Source organism: Salmo trutta, chromosome 31 (assembly GCF_901001165.1).
Source record: "Salmo trutta chromosome 31, fSalTru1.1, whole genome shotgun sequence".
NCBI classification, from domain to species: domain Eukaryota; kingdom Metazoa; phylum Chordata; class Actinopteri; order Salmoniformes; family Salmonidae; genus Salmo; species Salmo trutta.
Genome location: NC_042987.1, coordinates 43118645 through 43138857, shown reverse-complemented (window position 1 = coordinate 43138857; position 20213 = coordinate 43118645). Strand labels below are relative to the sequence as shown.

Here is a 20213-nt window from a genome sequence, read left to right as displayed (position 1 = left end):
TGGAGATATCTGGAGTCCTCCAGCTCTAGAATCACTCCTGGAGATATCTGGAGTCCTCCAGCTCTAGAATCACTCCTGGAGATATCAGGAGTCCTCCAGCTCTAGAATCACTCCTGGAGATATCAGGAGTCCTCTAGCTCTAGAATCACTCCTGGAGATATCAGGAGTCCTCTAGCTCTAGAATGAATCACACAAGAGCAGCACATAACCATAAAATAATACCAATGTTATTTAATAATTTAAGGTTTATCTATTTCCCTAACTGTCTGTCTGTATCCTGTCCCCTGCAGTGCAAAGTTGTGTGAGGACAATCTGCGCTACGCTGCCTACAACTGTGTAGCCATTTGACACAGACATGAGTCCCTGGGAGGAGTGACCACGTCTCCTTGCCAACCTCCAGCCATCTCAGAAAATACTACTTGTGAACTTGGGAGCAAGGAGTTTGTGTGCATTCACGTGCTTTGAACACGTTGAGAACGCCGATTGGCTAATGTTCTGAATGCAGCATCGGCATCCCTAACTGTAGCTGCTGCCAAACCTATGATCATGTTTACCATATCTATACAGTTGATAACCTATTACAGCTGTACTGTACATAATAAACTCATGTGATTAAATGTAATATACATTACTTCTGGTACGTCTCTTCATAATAAGGGGAATATTCAAATGAATGAACAACAAAAAAAAGAAACTGTGTTTGAGATGTTATGTTTTCTTGAATCTGAAGAGGGCAGATTAGTGTTATAAAAATGTAAGTATTTCTTAGAATAGTAAGAATAGTCTAATAGCCAAACCTTTTCACACAGTGACTGTGTTTAGACAGACAGATTCTGATATTTTTAACACTGAATGTGGTCTTTTAACCGGTCAGCTCTGGGTAAAAAAAAAATCTGATGTAAAATTATCTGATGTGATTGGTCAAAAGGCCAATTAGAAAAATAATGAGAATTTGGCTGCCTTGACAACGAATGAGTCATGTAGTACCATGGCAGGTAGCCTAGTGGTTAGAGGCAGGTAGCCTAGTGGTTAGAGGCAGGTGGCCTAGTGGTTAGAGAGGCAGGTAGCCTAGTGGTTAGAGAGGCAGGTAGCCTAGTGGTTAGAGGCAGGTAGCCTAGTGGTTAGAGCAGGTAGCCTAGTGGTTAGAGGCAGGTAGCCTAGTGGTTAGAGAGACAGGTAGCCTAGTGGTTAGAGAGGCAGGTATCCTAGTGGTTAGAGAGGCAGGTAGCCTAGTGGTTAGAGAGGCAGGTAGCCTAGTGGTTAGAGAGGCAGGTAGCCTAGTGGTTAGAGGCAGGTAGCCTAGTGGTTAGAGAGGCAGGTAGCCTAGTGGTTAGAGAGGCAGGTAGCCTAGTGGTTAGAGGGGTGGCAGGTAGCCTAGTGGTTAGAGGGGTGGTAGGTAGCCTAGTGGTTAGAGAGGCAGGTAGCCTAGTGGTTAGAGGCAGGTAGCCTAGTGGTTAGAGGGGTGGTAGGTAGCCTAGTGGTTAGAGAGGCAGGTAGCCTAGTGGTTAGAGGGGTGGCAGGTAGCCTAGTGGTTAGAGGGGTGGTAGGTAGCCTAGTGGTTAGAGGCAGGTGGCCTAGTGGTTAGAGTCAGGTGGCCTAGTGGTTAGAGGCAGGTAGCCTAGTGGTTAGAGGCAGGTGGCCTAGTGGTTAGAGGCAGGTAGTCTAGTGGTTAGAGGCAGGTAGCCTAGTGGTTAGAGGCAGGTGGCCTAGTGGTTAGAGGCAGGTAGCCTAGTGGTTAGAGGCAGGTAGCCTAGTGGTTAGAGGCAGGTGGCCTAGTGGTTAGAGGCAGGTGGCCTAGTGGTTAGAGGCAGGTGGCCTAGTGGTTAGAGGCAGGTAGCCTAGTGGTTAGAGGCAGGTAGCCTAGTGGTTAGAGGCAGGTAGCCTAGTGGTTAGAGGCAGGTGACCTAGTGGTTAGAGGCAGGTAGCCTAGTGGTTAGAGGCAGGTAGCCTAGTGGTTAGAGGGGTGGCAGGTAGCCTAGTGGTTAGAGGGGTGGTAGGTAGCCTAGTGGTTAGAGGCAGGTAGCCTAGTGGTTAGAGGCAGGTAGCCTAGTGGTTAGAGGCAGGTAGCCTAGTGGTTAGAGGCAGGTGACCTATTGGTTAGAGGCAGGTAGCCTAGTGGTTAGAGGCAGGTATCCTAGTGGTTAGAGGCAGGTGGCCTAGTGGTTAGAGGCAGGTGGCCTAGTGGTTAGAGGCAGGTGGCCTAGTGGTTAGAGGCAGGTGGCCTAGTGGTTAGAGGCAGGTAGCCTAGTGGTTAGAGGCAGGTAGCCTAGTGGTTAGAGGCAGGTGGCCTAGTGGTTAGAGGCAGGTGGCCTAGTGGTTAGAGGCAGGTAGCCTAGTGGTTAGAGGCAGGTGGCCTAGTGGTTAGAGGCAGGTAGCCTAGTGGTTAGAGGCAGGTAGCCTAGTGGTTAGAGGCAGGTGGCCTAGTGGTTAGAGGCAGGTGGCCTAGTGGTTAGAGGCAGGTGGCCTAGTGGTTAGAGGCAGGTAGCCTAGTGGTTAGAGGCAGGTAGCCTAGTGGTTAGAGGCAGGTGACCTAGTGGTTAGAGGCAGGTAGCCTAGTGGTTAGAGGCAGGTAGCCTAGTGGTTAGAGGGGTGGCAGGTAGCCTAGTGGTTAGAGGCAGGTGGCCTAGTGGTTAGAGGCAGGTGGCCTAGTGGTTAGAGGCAGGTGGCCTAGTGGTTAGAGGCAGGTGGCCTAGTGGTTAGAGACAGGTAGCCTAGTGGTTAGAGGGGTGGCAGGTAGCCTAGTGGTTAGAGGCAGGTGGCCTAGTGGTTAGAGGCAGGTGGCCTAGTGGTTAGAGGCAGGTGGCCTAGTGGTTAGAGACAGGTGGCCTAGTGGTTAGAGACAGGTGGCCTAGTGGTTAGAGGCAGGTAGCCTAGTGATTAGAGGCAGGTAGCCTAGTGGTTAGAGAGGCAGGTAGCCTAGTGGTTAGAGGCAGGTAGCCTAGTGGTTAGAGAGGCAGGTAGCCTAGTGGTTAGAGGCAGGTAGCCTAGTGGTTAGAGGCAGGTGGCCTAGTGGTTAGAGGCAGGTAGCCTAGTGGTTAGAGGGGTGGCAGGTAGCCTAGTGGTTAGAGGCAGGTAGCCTAGTGGTAAGAGGCAGGTAGCCTAGTGGTTAGAGGCAGGTAGCCTAGTGGTTAGAGCGTTGGGCCAGTAACTGGAAGTAACCCACTGTTCCTAGGCCGTCATTGAAAATAAGAATTTGTTCTTAACTGATTTGCCCAGTTAAATAAAGGTTCAATAAAATTCACATAGCAATTTATGGGAGATATTTTGTTTGTCAAAAATAATGAGAAACGTTTCCCCTGCTTCCAAAATCCCATTTCAGCCACATGTCCGATGAATCACAGCAGTAATAATTTTGGTGAATTTAAGTATATCCTGGGTGGTTTACAGTCTGGTCACAAATACATGACGGAAGTTCAATTTCCAGGTTGCTGAACTGCAGTTGAAGATATCCGAAGAAGAATTGCTCTTTTTTTTATTTTAACAATCTCGCGATATCTTGACACCGTCAAACTTCCCCCATGATCCTTTGCGTGTTCTCTTTCTACCCGGCGCGTTAGAATGGGTACGTGTTTTCATCTTCTGGTCGCTAAGAAAATCCTTGTCCATCTGTTGTTTTACATCAGGACTATATCTATAATGGTTTGTCATGTTAAAGTGTATTTTAATATCAAATCGTTATGTTGTTAAATTATACGGATGACCCATTTGATACTTTTTTTTTTTAAAGGATTTATTGTTAAACAATGTCTTGACATGTATCAAGATGGCGGCTCTCATGGGCTAGTCTACAGTTGACATGTAATTGAGCTTAATTTGCAACTATTTCTCGAATTGTACTCAGTCGCTTGTAATATTTACTGTTTCTAAGTCTAGTTTATCCCCTTAACGTTAATATACATTTCTGGGTTGCATGGTTTGGTTGAAATGTCGCTGGCAAAGTCCTCGTTAATAACTAGCTAGTGGTTTTGCAGTGGTTCGCTAGCGCTTGGCCTTCGGATGTCTTACACGTTTTTAGCTCACTGAATTTATTACGTTGCATCGCGACTAAATCTGCATTGGTACGAAGTTTTTTTTTTTATATCTACTAGACTGCAGTGTCTACTAAGCTAGGTAGTATGTCAGCTGGCTACTCTTTCTCCACGACGCTATGCTAACGTTTGCTAATGGCTACTCACAGCCATGCTAGCGTAGGGGAAACGTGTTAGCCATGTGTACTTGGCTGGCTAGTGGTACTGCAGCGGTTTCCTACCCCGGGGGGACACCTAAGATACTTGAGAAGACTTAAAACTGTAGGTCCACTAATAAATTGCAGTCTATTCGGAGTAGCTGTGTGCTTGAGTGAAAATGATGACAATAAGGTTTCTGACATTACAGTGCGGATAAACACCTTGGAGAACTGACATTCAAAAAGCACGTAAAAAGTAACTGTTGTGTAAATTCTGCAGTTTGCTCCTTTCACACCAGTGTCTTGCCTCTTCGTTTCTGTGACCCAGGTATCTCTAGGGACAACTGGCATAAACGCCGCAAGACCGGCGGCAAACGGAAGCCCTACCACAAGAAGAGGAAGTATGAGCTGGGTCGTCCTCCCGCCAACACCAAGGTAAAAACCACTCCGAATCACCGCTAGTGATTTTATGAGGGTGGACCGAGCTATAGTAACCTCAACATAGAGTTGATGCCTGTGATAGTGGTGTGGGGAATGGGCACTAGTTCAACAGGAGTGTGGATGATTAGACATTGACCATAGGTAGGTCTGTTTTGACCGTTTTGGTTCAAAGTTTAGGACCTACCAATGACCCGGACTGTCATAGTTACACTGACACACCGATACTAAACAATGGGACATGTGTAGCCCCGTTCCATGTAAGCGCAATTTAATTCACTTTATTACGTATATTTGGTTTCTACTAAAAAAAACAAATGTTTCCCCCATCTTTCCCCCTTGTCCTAGATTGGACCCCGTCGTATTCACACGGTGAGGACCCGCGGCGGCAACAAGAAGTACCGTGCTCTGAGGGTCGACGTGGGTAACTTCTCCTGGGGCTCTGAGTGTAAGTCTCTCGTCACTCATGTTCTTTGTGGTAATAAGTTGGAGGGTAAAAGTGATGTCTTTCTGTGAAGATATCCATGTCCAGTTCTGCTACTGAATGCTTGTGACGATATTCGTGACTCTGAGAAAGACAAAAAGCTAGATTTAGTTATTAAAACCAAACTGTATTGAACTCTGATTTCACCCCGATACTACAGCCTGTTCAGGTTTTAATACCTTTGTGTTCATTCTCTTTCTTCAATGTTTCATATCTATTCATTATTACCTTTCATATACCTCTAGTAGTTTCACATCATTTTGCTATGCAGGCGGTATTGACGCAGCCTTTATTCTTCAGGCTGCACTCGTAAAACCAGGATCATCGATGTCGTGTACAACGCCTCTAACAACGAGTTGGTGAGAACCAAGACCTTGGTAAAGAACTGCATCGTTCTCGTTGACAGCCTGCCTTACAGGCAGTGGTATGAGGCCCACTTCGCCACTCCTCTGGGACGCAAGAAGGGAGCCAAGCTGGTGCGTACTAAAAGATGGTCCCAAATGGCTCCTATGTGTTTCCTTACATAGTGAACTACCTCTGGCAAGCCTTTATGCTGTTATGTACCAGTCAACAGATTGTGTCCCAAATGGCTCCCTTTTTCCTCATACTCTCCTTTGCGTAAGGCAGACAACGGCCGAGGCCGCTGTGGCCAAAACGGTGCCCTTTTAACTTTAGATTTGTGAATTGTTAGATATTACCTCACTGTTGGAGCTAGGAAAACAAGCCTTTCACTACACCCTCAATAACATTGCTGAATATGTGTCCAATGTGATTTGATTGTCCAGAGTCCTGTGAAACATTCATGTTTGTCCATAATATTGATTAGAATCTCTGGTCTTCTATGAAGATAACTTTGTCCAGTTCTGCTACTGAGTGACTGATTGATTGATATTTTTGACTCTGAGAATGACCTTGGATTTATTACAATGCAAGAGAACTTAGTGACACTAAATGTTCTGTGGAATTTAATGTTCTGATATTACAGCTAAATTACTAGTGCTCTTACCATGGGGATGGCTACACTGGGCAGCTGCACTAGTCAATCACAGGTGTTTATATTGCAGCATTGTGTCCATTAATTGCCTAACGTCAGTCTGTGTCTTTCCTGGTTTAGACTCCAGAGGAGGAGGAGGTGATCAACAAGAAGAGGTCGAAGAAGATTCAGAAGAAGTTTGAGGAGCGTAAGAAGAACTGCAAGATCAGCCCTCTCCTGGAGGAACAGTTCATGCAGGGGAAACTCCTCGGTAAGTCTACAACCTCTGCTTCTACTGGTTAGCACTGCCGGCCCAGGAGACTCTTGGAGGGCCTCTGGGGCCCGGGAGACTCTTGGGGGGGGCCCCCGGGAGACTCTTGGGTGGATGGTTTTAGGATCTGTCCAAATCAGATATCTTATTAAAAGGCAACTGATCCTCTTTCAGCACACCTACTCAGCTTTGTGGGTCCAGGCCTTAATTATAGCACTGCTCTTCAATCTGGGTCCTGGGACTGAGTATAGGCTTTGGTTCCAGGCCATTAACTTCAGAGCTCGTGCTACTAAGTGACCTAATCTGTGACATGCTTATTAACACACGAGGGGATTTATTCATGGTTTTCACAACTGACTGATTGGCTGTGACGGTGTAGGGCTGGAACAAAAGCCTGCACTCCCTGCAGGTCTCTTGGGATTGGATTTGGGGGGTGCATAGGAAGTGCAGGCTTAAGGTTTGTGTCCCAAATGGGAGACAAGCTGGTATGTACCAACACCTAATTGACCCAATTTGAATTGAGTTCAATTGAGTGTTGGTGCTGGACTGGCACACCCTGTGGGACTGCATTATGAGGTTCATGATAAGAAATCTTAAAACCCAGTTCTGTTACTGGATCCTCGGTGATGCACCTTGGAACTTTTTCTGATGGGACTTTTGTTACTTGCTAGTTGGTGCGCTTGTCTTTGACTTGGTAATAATTGTACCTTTCTCTCCGTGTCCCTTCTTCCTATTGCATTTCTCCCAACTTTATCTCCTAAACCCCTTTTCTCCATTAACTACCTTCCTTTCTCTCTCCCTATCTCCCAGCCTGCATTGCCTCCAAGCCCGGCCAGTGCGGCAGGGTGGATGGCTACGTGTTGGAAGGCAAGGAGCTGGAGTTCTACCTGAGGAAGATCAAGGCCAAGAAGGGCAAATAGATCCGCTGTTTCATACTACCACGTCAATAAAAACACAAATCCCACATCGCTGTCAACTTGTCTTTTTTCTTTTCTTTTTAGCTTTATGAACTTCTTGGGTGGTTGACTACTTTTATTGTACGTTTCATTTTAAAACAATTTTAATTTAACTCGACTTACTCAGTTTTGATTCTCGACTTACTCAGTTTTGATTCCTGGACATGGTGGTTTAGTCTAGTTGCGTTCTGAATTTGTTCAGCAGATTTGGCTAAAGCACATTCAGATCTGTGCTGTTTCTGGTTTCTGAAATGGTTACCGTAGACGGTCTTCCTTAGTGGTTAAATCAGGGTTGACGAGTCTAATCTTCCAATCGGGTTTCGTTGAGTGTTTTTTAAATTTTTGCTGCCGCCGCCGCATTGTCTAGTGCCAGGTCTACCATCTCCATGGCTCTCCTGTCTCATTCCAATGCCAAATCAATCTCCGCCACAGGCAGAAGGGCTGGCCACAACACTGGCCCCTCCCTTTCGATGGCAGAGAACAATATTTACGTTATTTCATTGAAATCTGTTTGAAATAAAGTGAAGTGTTGATCTGATCGATTTGTCTTTTTTTGGGGGGGTTGAAGTTGATTTATTAAACTGACTTGGAAATTGGGTAATGAGGTTTTCTAGTCGCCTCTTGCTTGAACTTTATCGTACCTTTTATGGTCTAAATGAAAGTTTACTGCATGTTTTTTTTGGGGGGGGGGAATAAGTCGTTCACATGTAGTCGTTCAGAAACGGAAACCTGTCCAGCCTTTTCCTAACATGTCTGTCTTGTTCCCTCTTACTGGTCTAGTTAGAATGCAGATACTCAGCCGACACTGCTCTGAAATACTTTTCTCTGAGGTCTTTACCGTGGGTGGCGAGGTCTTTACCATAGATATGGTACTCTAGTACCCAAAAATCTGTTTCAGCAGGGAAGCCCCATTTGAGATAGTCTACTGGGTGGGACTTACATTTTTTTTTTTTACATTTTAGTCATTTTAGCAGACGCTCTTATCCAGAGCGACTTACAGTAGTGAATGCATACATTTCATACATTTTTTTTCCTTCTGTGCTGGCCCCCCGTGGGAATCGAACCCACAACCCTGGCGTTGCAAACACCATGCTCTACCAACTGAGCTACAGGGAAGGCTAAATTAGGATCACATGTGGGTTAAATTAGGATCACATGATTCTGATTGTGTTACCAGGTGGGATCGGGCAGATTGAGCAACGGGCCATACAGATGAACGGAGGACTTACCCTTGTCTGTGACCGCAGCAGCATTGAGTATTTCCATGTTAAAGTAGTACATTTTCTAAATTGCTAATTACGCCCAGCTCGTAGGATACCCCCAAAAACTACTAAAGTAGAACTTTAAAGCATTTTTACTTCAGTACACTTTACACCACTGGCAGGTCAATGGGACTGATTCCTGTGTGTGTGAGAGCAAGTAAAACAAAAGTTGCTCCCTACTTGTAGACTAGTTGATTTATCACACTGGAAATGGTGGAGGAACTGCATTTATGTGGAAATGTTGCTATAGTAACCATATCGGATGTAAACTTGGTCATGTAATGTTACGGTGTTTATGGACCTCTCCCACTAGGACCTGGGCAAACCGTGCAGTTTATTAGGCAACAGATTAAATAAGTTATAATGAACTTCACAGGAAGGAGCACAGTGATCCTTTTCTCATAAATTTCGAGGGTCTTTTTCTGGTGGTCGATGCTCGACTGCCGTTTGACAAAAAAAATAATCTCACTCATATAATGTTATAAAACTATCGGTGGAGTTGAAAATGCAAATGGAAACACATTGAACTTTAGATTTTTATTCAGTACGTGAAAACTTAAATGAATAAATACGTCGTGTGATATTTTCAGTCTCCTGAGGGGGAATACATGCCCTTTTCACGACTGTCTTGGTGTGTTTGGACCATTCTAGTTTGTTGGTACATCTCAATATGCCAAGTCTAGGGCAAAAAAGGCTTCTCAACAGTTTTTACCCCCAAGCCATAAGACTCCTGAACAGGTAATCAAATGGTGACCCGGACTATTTGCAATGTGTGCCCCCCCCACAACCCCTCTTTTACGCTGCTGCTACTCTGTTTATCATACAGTGAGGGGAAAAAAGTATTTGATCCCCTGCTGATTTTGTACATTTGCCCACTGACAAAGAATTGATCAGTATAATTTTAAAGGTAGGTTTATTTGAACAGTGAGAGACAGAATAACAACGAAAAAATCCAGAAAAAGCATGTAAAAAATGTTATAAATTGATTTGCATTTTAATGAGGGAAATGAGTATTTGACCCCTCTGCAAAACATGACTTAGTACTTGGTGGCAAAACCCTTGTTGGCAATAACAGGTCAGACGTTTCTTGTAGTTGGCCACCAGGTTTGCACCCATCTCAGGAGGGATTTTGTCCCACTCCTCTGCAGATCTTCTCCAAGTCATTAAGGTTTCGAGGCTGACGCTTGGCAACTCGAACCTTCAGCTCCCTCCACAGATTGTCTATGGGATTAAGGTCTGGAGACTGGCTAGGCCACTCCAGGACCTTAATGTGCTTTTTCTTGAGCCACTCCTTTGTTGCTTTGGCTGTGTCTTTTGGGTCATTGTCATGCTGGAATACCCATCCACGACCCATTTTCAATGCCCTGGCTGAGGGAAGGAGGTTCTCACCCAAGATTTGACGGTACATGGCCCCGTCCATCGTGATGCGGTGAAGTTGTCCTTTCCCCTTAGCAGAAAAACACCCCCAAAGCATAATGTTTCCACCTTCATGTTTGACGGTGGGGATGTTGTTCTTGGGGTCATAGGCAGCATTCCTCCTCCAAACACGGCGAGTTGAGTTGATGCCAAAGAGCTCCATTTTGGTTTCATCTGACCACAACACTTTCACCCAGTTGTCCTCTGAATCATTCAGATGTTCATTGGCAAACTTCAGACGGGCATGTATATGTATTCTTGAGCAGGGGGACCTTGCGGGCGCTGCAGGATTTCAGTCCTTCACGGCGTAGTGTGTTACCAATTGTTTTCTTGGTGACTATGGGCCCAGCTGCCTTGAGATCATTGACAAGATCCTCCCGTGTAGTTCTGGGCTGATTCCTCACCGTTCTCATGATCATTGCAACTCCACGAGGTGAGATCTTGCATGGAGCCCCAGGCCGAGGGAGATTGACAGTTCTTTTGTGTTTCTTCCATTTGCGAATAATTGCACCAACTGTTGTCACCTTCTCACCAAGCTGCTTGGTGATGGTCTTGTAGCCCATTCCAGCCTTGTGTAGGTCTACAATCTTGTCCCTGACATCCTTGGAGAGCTCTTTGGTCTTGGCCATGGTGGAGAGTTTGGAATCTGATTGATTGATTCCTTCTGTGGACAGGTGTCTTTTATACAGGTAACAAACTGAGATTAGGAGCACTCCCTTTAAGAGTGTGCTCCTAATCTCAGCTCGTTACCTGTATAAAAGACACCTGGGAGCCAGAAATCTTTCTGATTGAGAGGGGGTCAAATACTTATTTCCCTCATTAAAATGCAAATCAATTTATAACATTTTTGACATGCGTTTTTCTGGATTTTTTTGTTGTTATTCTGTCTCTCACTGTTCAAATAAAACCTACCATTAAAATGATAGACTGATCATTTCTTTGTCAGTGGGCAAACGTACAAAATCAGCAGGGGATTAAATACTTTTTTCCCTCACTGTATATGCATAGTCACTTTAACTATACATTCATGTACATACTACCTCAATTGGGCCGACCAACCAGTGCTCCCGCACATTGGCTAACCGGGCTATCTGCATTGTGTCCCACCACCCGCCAACCCCTCTTTTACGCTACTGCTACTCTCTGTTCATCATATATGCATAGTCACTTTAACCATACCTACATGTACATACTACCTCAATCAGCCTGACTAACCGGTGTCTGTATGTAGCCTCGCTACTTTTATAGCCTCTCTACTGTATATAGCCTTGCTACTTTTATAGCCTCTCTACTGTATATAGCCTCTCTACTGTATATAGCCTGTCTTTTTACTGTTGTTTTATTTCTTTACTTACCTATTGTTCACCTAATACCTTTTTTTCACTATTGGTTAGAGCCTGTAAGTAAACATTTCACTGTGAGGTCTACTACACTTGTTGTATTCAGCATTTCACTGAGGTCTACTACACCTGTTGTATTCAGCATTTCACTGTAAGGTCTACTACACTTGTTGTATTCAGCATTTCACTGAGGTCTACTACACCTGTTGTATTCAGCATTTCACTGTGAGGTCTACTACACCTGTTGTATTCAGCATTTCACTGTAAGGTCTACTACACCTGTTGTATTCAGCATTTCACTGTAAGGTCTACTACACCTGTTGTATTCAGCATTTCACTGTGAGGTCTACTACACCTGTTGTATTCAGCATTTCACTGTGAGGTCTACTACACCTGTTGTATTCAGCATTTCACTGTAAGGTCTACTACACCTGTTGTATTCAGCATTTCACTGTAAGGTCTACTACACCTGTTGTATTCAGCATTTCACTGTAAGGTCTACTACACCTGTTGTATTCAGCATTTCACTGTAAGGTCTACTACACCTGTTGTATTCAGCATTTCACTGTGAGGTCTACTACACCTGTTGTATTCAGCATTTCACTGTAAGGTCTACTACACCTGTTGTATTCAGCATTTCACTGTGAGGTCTACTACACCTGTTGTATTCAGCATTTCACTGTAAGGTCTACTACACCTGTTGTATTCAGCATTTCACTGTGAGGTCTACACCTGTTGTATTCAGCATTTCACTGTAAGGTCTACTACACCTGTTGTATTCAGCATTTCACTGTAAGGTCTACTACACCTGTTGTATTCAGCATTTCACTGTGAGGTCTACACCTGTTGTATTCAGCATTTCACTGTGAGGTCTACACCTGTTGTATTCAGCATTTCACTGTGAGGTCTACTACACCTGTTGTATTCAGCATTTCACTGTGAGGTCTACTACACCTGTTGTATTCAGCATTTCACTGTAAGGTCTACTACACCTGTTGTAGTCAGCATGTCACTGTAAGGTCTACTACACCTGTTGTATTCAGCATTTCACTGTGAGGTCTACTACACCTGTTGTATTCAGCATTTCACTGTAAGGTCTACTACACCTGTTGTATTCAGCATTTCACTGTGAGGTCTACTACACCTGTTGTATTCAGCATTTCACTGTGAGGTCTACTACACCTGTTGTATTCAGCATTTCACTGTAAGGTCTACTACACCTGTTGTATTCAGCATTTCACTGTGAGGTCTACTACACCTGTTGTATTCAGCATTTCACTGTGAGGTCTACTACACCTGTTGTATTCAGCATTTCACTGTAAGGTCTACTACACCTGTTGTATTCAGCATTTCACTGTGAGGTCTACTACACCTGTTATATTCGGCGCACACGTGACAAACTTTGATTTGATCTCAATGCAAGAAATACTCTTGAAGTGATATACTGGATTGGAGACACTTATATGTGTCTTTTACCCACTCAGTCCAAAGTTATATATGTTTGGACACTGGTCTAAAAGATATGCGTTTGCATGGTGTCATTATCCTGTAATATCAGATGGTTTCCACAGACAAGTTCACTCGTTTGTTCTCAATAAAAGAACAGCATTATTGTCCTTTCACATCTACAACAACAAAAAACAACAATTTTATTCAGTTATTGAAAATGGCCTTTCATTAGATGATATATCTTGTAAAATGAGAATATTTTGGTATTAAAAATGGATTTAGGTAAGAAAGCAGGTGAAAAGTCATCTCCTGGCTGACACAGAAACATCATGTGCTGGTAAAAACAGAGAAACTAAATCATTGTGGGACAAAATGTAGTTTGGGTGGTTTTGGTACTACGGTCTACTGCGGTATCAGAACGATGCTGTTCAACAAGGTAAATATAGATAATAAACACATAGTTGTTTTTAATGTAACCGTTGTAGAAAACCTATTTCAACTTTTTGTTATTGACATGTTTCTCGAGAAATCGCTAACTAGCTAATCAATCTAACGCTAATCTAGTGTGAAGAGCATTGGACTATTTCTGCTCCGTATGTAACATGCTTGCTAGCGTGTGTTGTGAGCTAGCTTGACAGCCAGCCATCTAACCCCATGTTAAAACCAGTTAAATCAAGTTCTTATTTTAGTTATCTATCAGTTAATGATGACCTAGTTATCATTTTTTTTAACATTCTCATTAACCTACTAAGTAGTGTACATCAAGGAAGTATATTAGTTAGCTCGTTTTTGTTGTCACTGTGTCCCGTTGCACAACCACAAGGTTATTGTAGGTGTTGATAGGCTCCTTTCCCCACGTCTCGTCAAGGCTCTGAGAGCAGGGGGGTACAGTCGGGCCTGCGGCTGCTACCAGCTCCCAGAAGGCTCCTTCAGCAGGGTTCTGCTTTGGTGAATGGCCTGGACAGGTCACTCTGTGGAGCTGTTATCCAGGGCTCTCTGTCAACACATGGCTATGTATTTATAGACTGTACAGCGGAGGTCTCTTATAGCCCCCCCTCACTCTCTCTCCCCCCTCCCTCTCTCTCCCCTCCCTCTCTCTCTCCCTCTCTCCCCTCCCTCCCTCTGTCTCTCTCCTCCCTCTCTATCTCTCCCTCTCTCTCTTTCTCTCTCTCCCCTCTCTCTCTCTCCCTCTCTCTTCCCTCTCTCCCTCTCTCTCTTGTCCCCCTCTCTCTCTCTCTCCCTCTCTCTCTCTCTCTCTCTCTCCCCTCCCTTTCTCTCTCTTCACCCTCTCTCTCTCTTCCCCCTCCCTCTCTCTCTCTCTCCCCCTCCCTCTCTCTCTCCCCTCTCTCTCTCTCCCTTTCTCTCTCTTCCCCCTCTCTCTCTCTTCCCCCTCCCTCTCTCTCTCTTCCCCCTCCCTCTCTCTCTTCCCCCCCTCTCTCTCTCTCCCCCTCCCCTCTCTCTCTCTCTCTCTCCCCTCCCTTTCTCTCTCTTCCCCTTCCCTCTCTCTCTCTTCCCCCTCCCACTCTCTCTCTCCCCCTCCCTCTCTCTCTCTCCCCCCTCTCTCTCTTCCCCTGTCTCTCTCTTCCTCCCCCCGCCCCTCTCTCTCTCTCTCTCTCTCTCTCTCTCTTGCTTTCCCCCCTCCCTCTCTCTCTCTCACTTTTGCTTTCCCCCTCCCTCTCTCTTCCCCACCCCTCCCTCTCTCTTCCTCCCCCCTCCCTCTCTCTTCCTCCCCCCCTCCCTCTCTCTCTCTCTCCCCCCCGCCCCTCTCTCTCTCTCTCTCTCTCTCTTGCTTTCCCCCCTCCCCCCCCCCCCCCTCTCTCTCTTTTGCTTTCCCCCTCCCTCTCTCTTCCCCCTCCCTCTCTCTTCCTCCCCCCTCCCCCTCCCTCTCTCTCCCCCCCCCCCCCCTCTCTCCCCCCCCCCCCCCCCCCCTTGTCTGACTACCAACAGAGATGACAGACCAGTAGAAAGAGTTCCAGGAGCTAACCAGGAAGTTTTCCCGGCAGGAGATTGTCTCTGCTGCAGCAGCCTAATGACAGGAGTGGGGAGATTGTCTCTGCTGCAGCAGCCTAATGACAGGAGTGGGGAGATTGTCCCTGCTGCAGCAGCCTAATGACAGGAGTGGGGAGATTGTCTCTGCTGCAGCAGCCTAATGACAGGAGTGGGGGGATTGTCTCTGCTGCAGCAGCCTATAACAGGAGTGGGGAGATTGTCCCTGCTGCAGCAGCCTAATGACAGGAGTGGGGAGATTGTCTCTGCTGCAGCAGCCTAATGACAGGAGTGGGGAGATTGTCTCTGCTGCAGCAGCCTATAACAGGAGTGGGGAGATTGTCTCTGCTGCAACAGCCTATAACAGGAGTGGGGAGATTGTCTCTGCTGCAGCAGCCTAATGACAGGAGTGGGGAGATTGTCTCTGCTGCAGCAGCCTAATGACAGGAGTGGGGAGATTGTCTCTGCTGCAGCAGCCTAATGACAGGAGTGGGGAGATTGTCCCTGCTGCAGCAGCCTAATGACAGGAGTGGGGAGATTGTCCCTGCTGCAGCAGCCTATAACAGGAGTGGGGAGATTGTCCCTGCTGCAGCAGCCTAATAACAGGAGTGGGGAGATTGTCTCTGCTGCAGCAGCCTAATGACAGGAGTGGGGAGATTGTCTCTGCTGCAGCAGCCTAATGACAGGAGTGGGGAGATTGTCTCTGCTGCAGCAGCCTAATGACAGGAGTGGGGAGATTGTCCCTGCTGCAGCAGCCTATAACAGGAGTGGGGAGATTGTCTCTGCTGCAGCAGCCTAATGACAGGAGTGGGGAGATTGTCCCTGCTGCAGCAGCCTAATGACAGGAGTGGGGAGATTGTCTCTGCTGCAGCAGCCTATAACAGGAGTGGGGAGATTGTCCCTGCTGCAGCAGCCTAATGACAGGAGTGGGGGGATTGTCTCTGCTGCAGCAGCCTAATGACAGGAGTGGGGGGATTGTCCCTGCTGCAGCAGCCTAATGACAGGAGTGGGGAGATTGTCTCTGCTGCAGCAGCCTATAACAGGAGTGGGGGGATTGTCCCTGCTGCAGCAGCCTAATGACAGGAGTGGGGAGATTGTCCCTGCTGCAGCAGCCTATAACAGGAGTGGGGAGATTGTCTCTGCTGCTGCAGCCTATAACAGGAGTGGGGAGATTGTCCCTGCTGCAGCAGCCTAATGACAGGAGTGGGGAGATTGTCCCTGCTGCAGCAGCCTATAACAGGAGTGGGGGGATTGTCTCTGCTGCTGCAGCCTATAACAGGAGTGGGGAGATTGTCTCTGCTGCAGCAGCCTATAACAGGAGTGGGGAGATTGTCTCTGCTGCAGCAGCCTATAACAGGAGTGGGGCTATTGTCTCTGCTGCAGCAGCCTATAACAGGAGTGGGGAGATTGTCTCTGCTGCAGCAGCCTATAACAGGAGTGGGGAGATTGTCTCTGCTGCTGCAGCCTATAACAGGAGTGGGGAGATTGTCTCTGCTGCAGCAGCCTAATGACAGGAGTGGGGAGATTGTCTCTGCTGCAGCAGCCTATAACAGGAGTGGGGGGATTGTCTCTGCTGCTGCAGCCTATAACAGGAGTGGGGAGATTGTCTCTGCTGCAGCAGCCTAATGACAGGAGTGGGGAGATTGTCTCTGCTGCAGCAGCCTATAACAGGAGTGGGGAGATTGTCTCTGCTGCAGCAGCCTATAACAGGAGTGGGGAGATTGTCTCTGCTGCAGCAGCCTATAACAGGAGTGGGGAGATTGTCTCTGCTGCAGCAGCCTAATGACAGGAGTGGGGAGATTGTCCCTGCTGCAGCAGCCTAATGACAGGAGTGGAGAGATTGTCCCTGCTGCAGCAGCCTATAACAGGAGTGGGGAGATTGTCCCTGCTGCAGCAGCCTAATGACAGGAGTGGGGAGATTGTCCCTGCTGCAGCAGCCTAATGACAGGAGTGGGGAGATTGTCCCTGCTGCAGCAGCCTAATGACAGGAGTGGGGAGATTGTCCCTGCTGCAGCAGCCTAATGACAGGAGTGGGGAGATTGTCCCTGCTGCAGCAGCCTAATGACAGGAGTGGGGAGATTGTCCCTGCTGCAGCAGCCTAATGACAGGAGTGGGGAGATTGTCCCTGCTGCAGCAGCCTATAACAGGAGTGGGGAGATTGTCCCTGCTGCAGCAGCCTATAACAGGAGTGGGGAGATTGTCCCTGCTGCAGCAGCCTATAACAGGAGTGGGGAGATTGTCTCTGCTGCAGCAGCCTATAACAGGAGTGGGGAGATTGTCCCTGCTGCAGCAGCCTATAACAGGAGTGGGGAGATTGTCTCTGCTGCAGCAGCCTATAACAGGAGTGGGGAGATTGTCCCTGCTGCAGCAGCCTATAACAGGAGTGGGGAGATTGTCCCTGCTGCAGCAGCCTATAACAGGAGTGGGGAAGTAAGTAGAAGACCTCAACTTGGTGCTGGGGTCTTTCTCAACCTGGTTGTATACCAATATGTTGCATGCTTTCATCTGTATTGAAGCAGAATCTGAAAGATGACCTTAGTGTCCATTGAGTAGCTTGTCAGTTCAGCCAGCAGCAGCTTTTATTGGACCAACATACCCTAACCCTTTTTAATCCCACAGTATCCTTTCCCTATCATCAAGAGAGCATGGGAGCTGGGCCTGATGAGCTCTCACATTGCAGAGGACTGTGGTGGAATAGGGTCTGGGCATATTTGACTCCCGCCTCATCACAGAAGAGCTGGCCTATGGTTTCACAGGAGAGCAGACTGCCATTGAAGCCAACTCTCTCTCTCGGTGTAAGTTAACCTTGTCATTCAGATCTCTGCAAGGTGAGAGGGATTGATAGCGTGTGTGTGTGTGCGCGTGTGTGTGTGTACCTGCTCGTCAAACATCTCATTCCAAAATCATGGGCATTAATATGGAGTTGGTCCCCTCTTTGCTGTTATAACAGCCTCCACTCTTCTGGGAAGGCTTTCCACTAGATGTTGGAACATTGCTGCTATAACAGCCTCCACTCTTCTGGGAAGGCTTTCCACTAGATGTTGGAACATTGCTGCAGGGGACTTGCTTCCATTCAGCCACAAGAGCATTAGTGAGGTCGGCCACTGATGTTGGACGATTAGGCCTGGCTCGCAGTCGGCGTTCCAATTCATCTGGCTGTTATAGCAGCAATGGGGAAAGCAACTCCATATTACTGCCCATGATTTTGGAATGAGATGTTCGACCAGCAGGCGTCCACATACTTTTCTAATATAACAGGTTGATGGTAACCTCAGCTCTCAGGCTTCCTTTTCAGTGACGAACTAGACTTGGAAGGATGGCAATGCGAGACTAGGTTGACAGAGATATTCGAGGCTCTATATTGGAGGTTCAGTGTACTGTTATTGAGCATTGCTTTCATCTTTGTAACCCTGGTTTCAGACATGATCTAATCCAGTTTGTCTGTTTGGTCTTCACAGCAGATGCCAGTGATCATCGCAGGGAATGATGCTCAGAAGGCAGAAGTATCTGGGCAGAATGACAGAAGAGCCTCTCATGTGTGTAAGTGATGTTAGGTTTCTATTGGAAATACATGACATCATAGGCAGTCTCTATGTTGTGTTACATGACAACATGACATCATAGACAGTGTCTATGTTGTGTTACATGACAACATGACATCATAGACAGTCTCTGTTGCGCTCCATGACAACATGACATCATAGACAGTCTCTATGTTGTGTTACATGACAACATGACATCATAGACAGTCTCTGTTGTGCTCCATGACAACATGACATCATAGACAGTCTCTATGTTGTGTTACATGACATCATAGACAGTCTCTATGTTGTGTTCCATGACAACATGACATCATAGGCAGTCTCTATGTTGTGTTCCATGACATCATAGATAGTCTCTATGTTGTGTTCCATGACATCATAGACAGTCTCTATGTTGTGTTCCATGACATCATAGACAGTCTCTATGTTGTGCTCCATGACAACATGACATCATAGACAGTCTCTATGTTGTGTTACATGACATCATAGGCAGTCTCTATGTTGTGTTCCATAGCAACATGACATCATAGACAGTCTCTGGAATCATGTAGTAACCAAAAAAGTGCTAAACAAATCAAAATATATTTTATATTTGAGATTCTTCAAAGTAGCCAACCTTTGCCTTGACAGCTTTGCACACTTGGCATTCTCTCAACCAGCTTCATGAGGTAGTCACCTGGAATGCATTTCAATTAACAGGTGTGCCTTGGTAAAAGTTAATTTGTTGAATTTCTTTCCATAATTCGTTTGTGCCAATCAGTTGTGTTGTGACAAGGTAGGGGTGGTATACAGAAGATAGCCCTATTTGGTAAAAGACCAGGTCCATATTAGGGCAAGAACAGCTCAAATAAGCAAAGAGAAACGACAATCCATCATTACTTTATGACATGAAGGTCAGTCAATCTGGAAAATTTCAAGAACGTTGAAAGTTTCTTCAAGTGCAGTCGCAAAAACCATCAAGCGCTATGATGAAACTGGTTCTCATGAGGACCGCCACAGGAAAGGAAGACCCAGAGTTACCTCTGCTGCAGAGGATAAGTTCATTAGAGTTACCAGCCTCAGAAATTGCAGCCCAAATAAATGCTTCAGAGTTCAAGTAACAGACTCATCTTAACATCAACTGTTCAGAGGAGACTGCGTGAATCAGGCCTTCATGGTTGAATTGCTGCAAAGAAACCATTATATACAGTTGAAGTCTGAAGTTTACATACACCTTATCAAATACATTGAAACTCAGTTTTTCACAATTCCTGACATTTAATCCTAGTAAAGATTCCCTGTTTTAGGTCAGTTAGGATCACCACTTTATTTTAAGAATGTGAAATGTCAGAATAATAGTAGAGAGAATGATTTATTTCAGCTTTTGTTTCTTTCATCACATTCCCAGTGGGACAGAAGTTTACATACACTCAATTAGTATTTGGTAGCATTGCCTTTAAATTGTTTAACTTGGGTCAAATGTTTTGGGTAGACTTCCACAAACTTCCCATAATAAGTTGGGTGAATTTTGGCCCATTCCTCCTGACAGAGCTGGTGTAACTGAGTCAGGTTTGTAGAACTCCTTGCTCGCACACGCTTTTTTAGTTCTGCCCACAAATGTTCTATAGGATTGAGGTCAGGGCTTTGTGATGGCCACTCCAATACCTTGACTTTGTTGTCCTTAAGCCATTTTGCCACAACTTTGGAAGTATGCTTGGGGTCATTGTCCATTAGGAAGACCCATTTGTGACCAAGCTTTAACTTACTGACTGATGTCTTGAGATGTTGCTTCAATATATCCACATAATTTTCCTTTCTCATGATGCCATCTATTTTGTGAAGTGCACCAGTCCCTCCTGCAGCAAAGCACCCCCACAACATGATGCTGCCACCCCCGTGCTTCACAGTTGGGATGGTGTTCTTCGGCTTGCAAGCCCCCCCTTTTTCCTCCA

General features: G+C 46.2%; 1 protein-coding gene and 3 non-coding genes across 4 annotated transcripts; all 4 read left to right on the top strand.

The window, feature by feature from the left end:
• Positions 1-3486: 3486 nt before the first annotated feature.
• On the top strand, positions 3487-7295 carry LOC115170237 (40S ribosomal protein S8). The gene is made up of 6 exons (XM_029726629.1): positions 3487-3562; positions 4494-4600; positions 4952-5051; positions 5388-5563; positions 6202-6331; positions 7142-7295. Exons 1-6 carry the CDS (start codon positions 3559-3561, stop codon positions 7249-7251), a joined length of 627 nt encoding a protein of 208 aa, XP_029582489.1. The 5' UTR covers positions 3487-3558; the 3' UTR covers positions 7252-7295.
• LOC115170289 (small nucleolar RNA SNORD38) lies at positions 5111-5179 on the top strand. Its single transcript, XR_003871033.1, has one exon. It is a non-coding gene; the product is annotated as a small nucleolar RNA SNORD38 (small nucleolar RNA).
• LOC115170291 (small nucleolar RNA SNORD38) lies at positions 5925-5994 on the top strand. Its single transcript, XR_003871034.1, has one exon. It is a non-coding gene; the product is annotated as a small nucleolar RNA SNORD38 (small nucleolar RNA).
• A 346-nt stretch (positions 7296-7641) lies between the features above and the next one.
• Positions 7642-7773, top strand: LOC115170297 (small nucleolar RNA SNORA35). Its single transcript, XR_003871040.1, has one exon. It is a non-coding gene; the product is annotated as a small nucleolar RNA SNORA35 (small nucleolar RNA).
• The last annotated feature ends 12440 nt before the right edge of the window (positions 7774-20213 follow it).

What these genes read in the sequence shown, in the direction of transcription:
- LOC115170237 (XM_029726629.1), top strand. An exon ending in GTCCTCCCGCCAACACCAAG is followed by an intron (nt 4,601 to 4,951) that starts GTAAAAACCACT and finishes CCCTTGTCCTAG; the next exon opens with ATTGGACCCCGTCGTATTCA. An exon ending in GCAAGAAGGGAGCCAAGCTG is followed by an intron (nt 5,564 to 6,201) that starts GTGCGTACTAAA and finishes TTCCTGGTTTAG; the next exon opens with ACTCCAGAGGAGGAGGAGGT.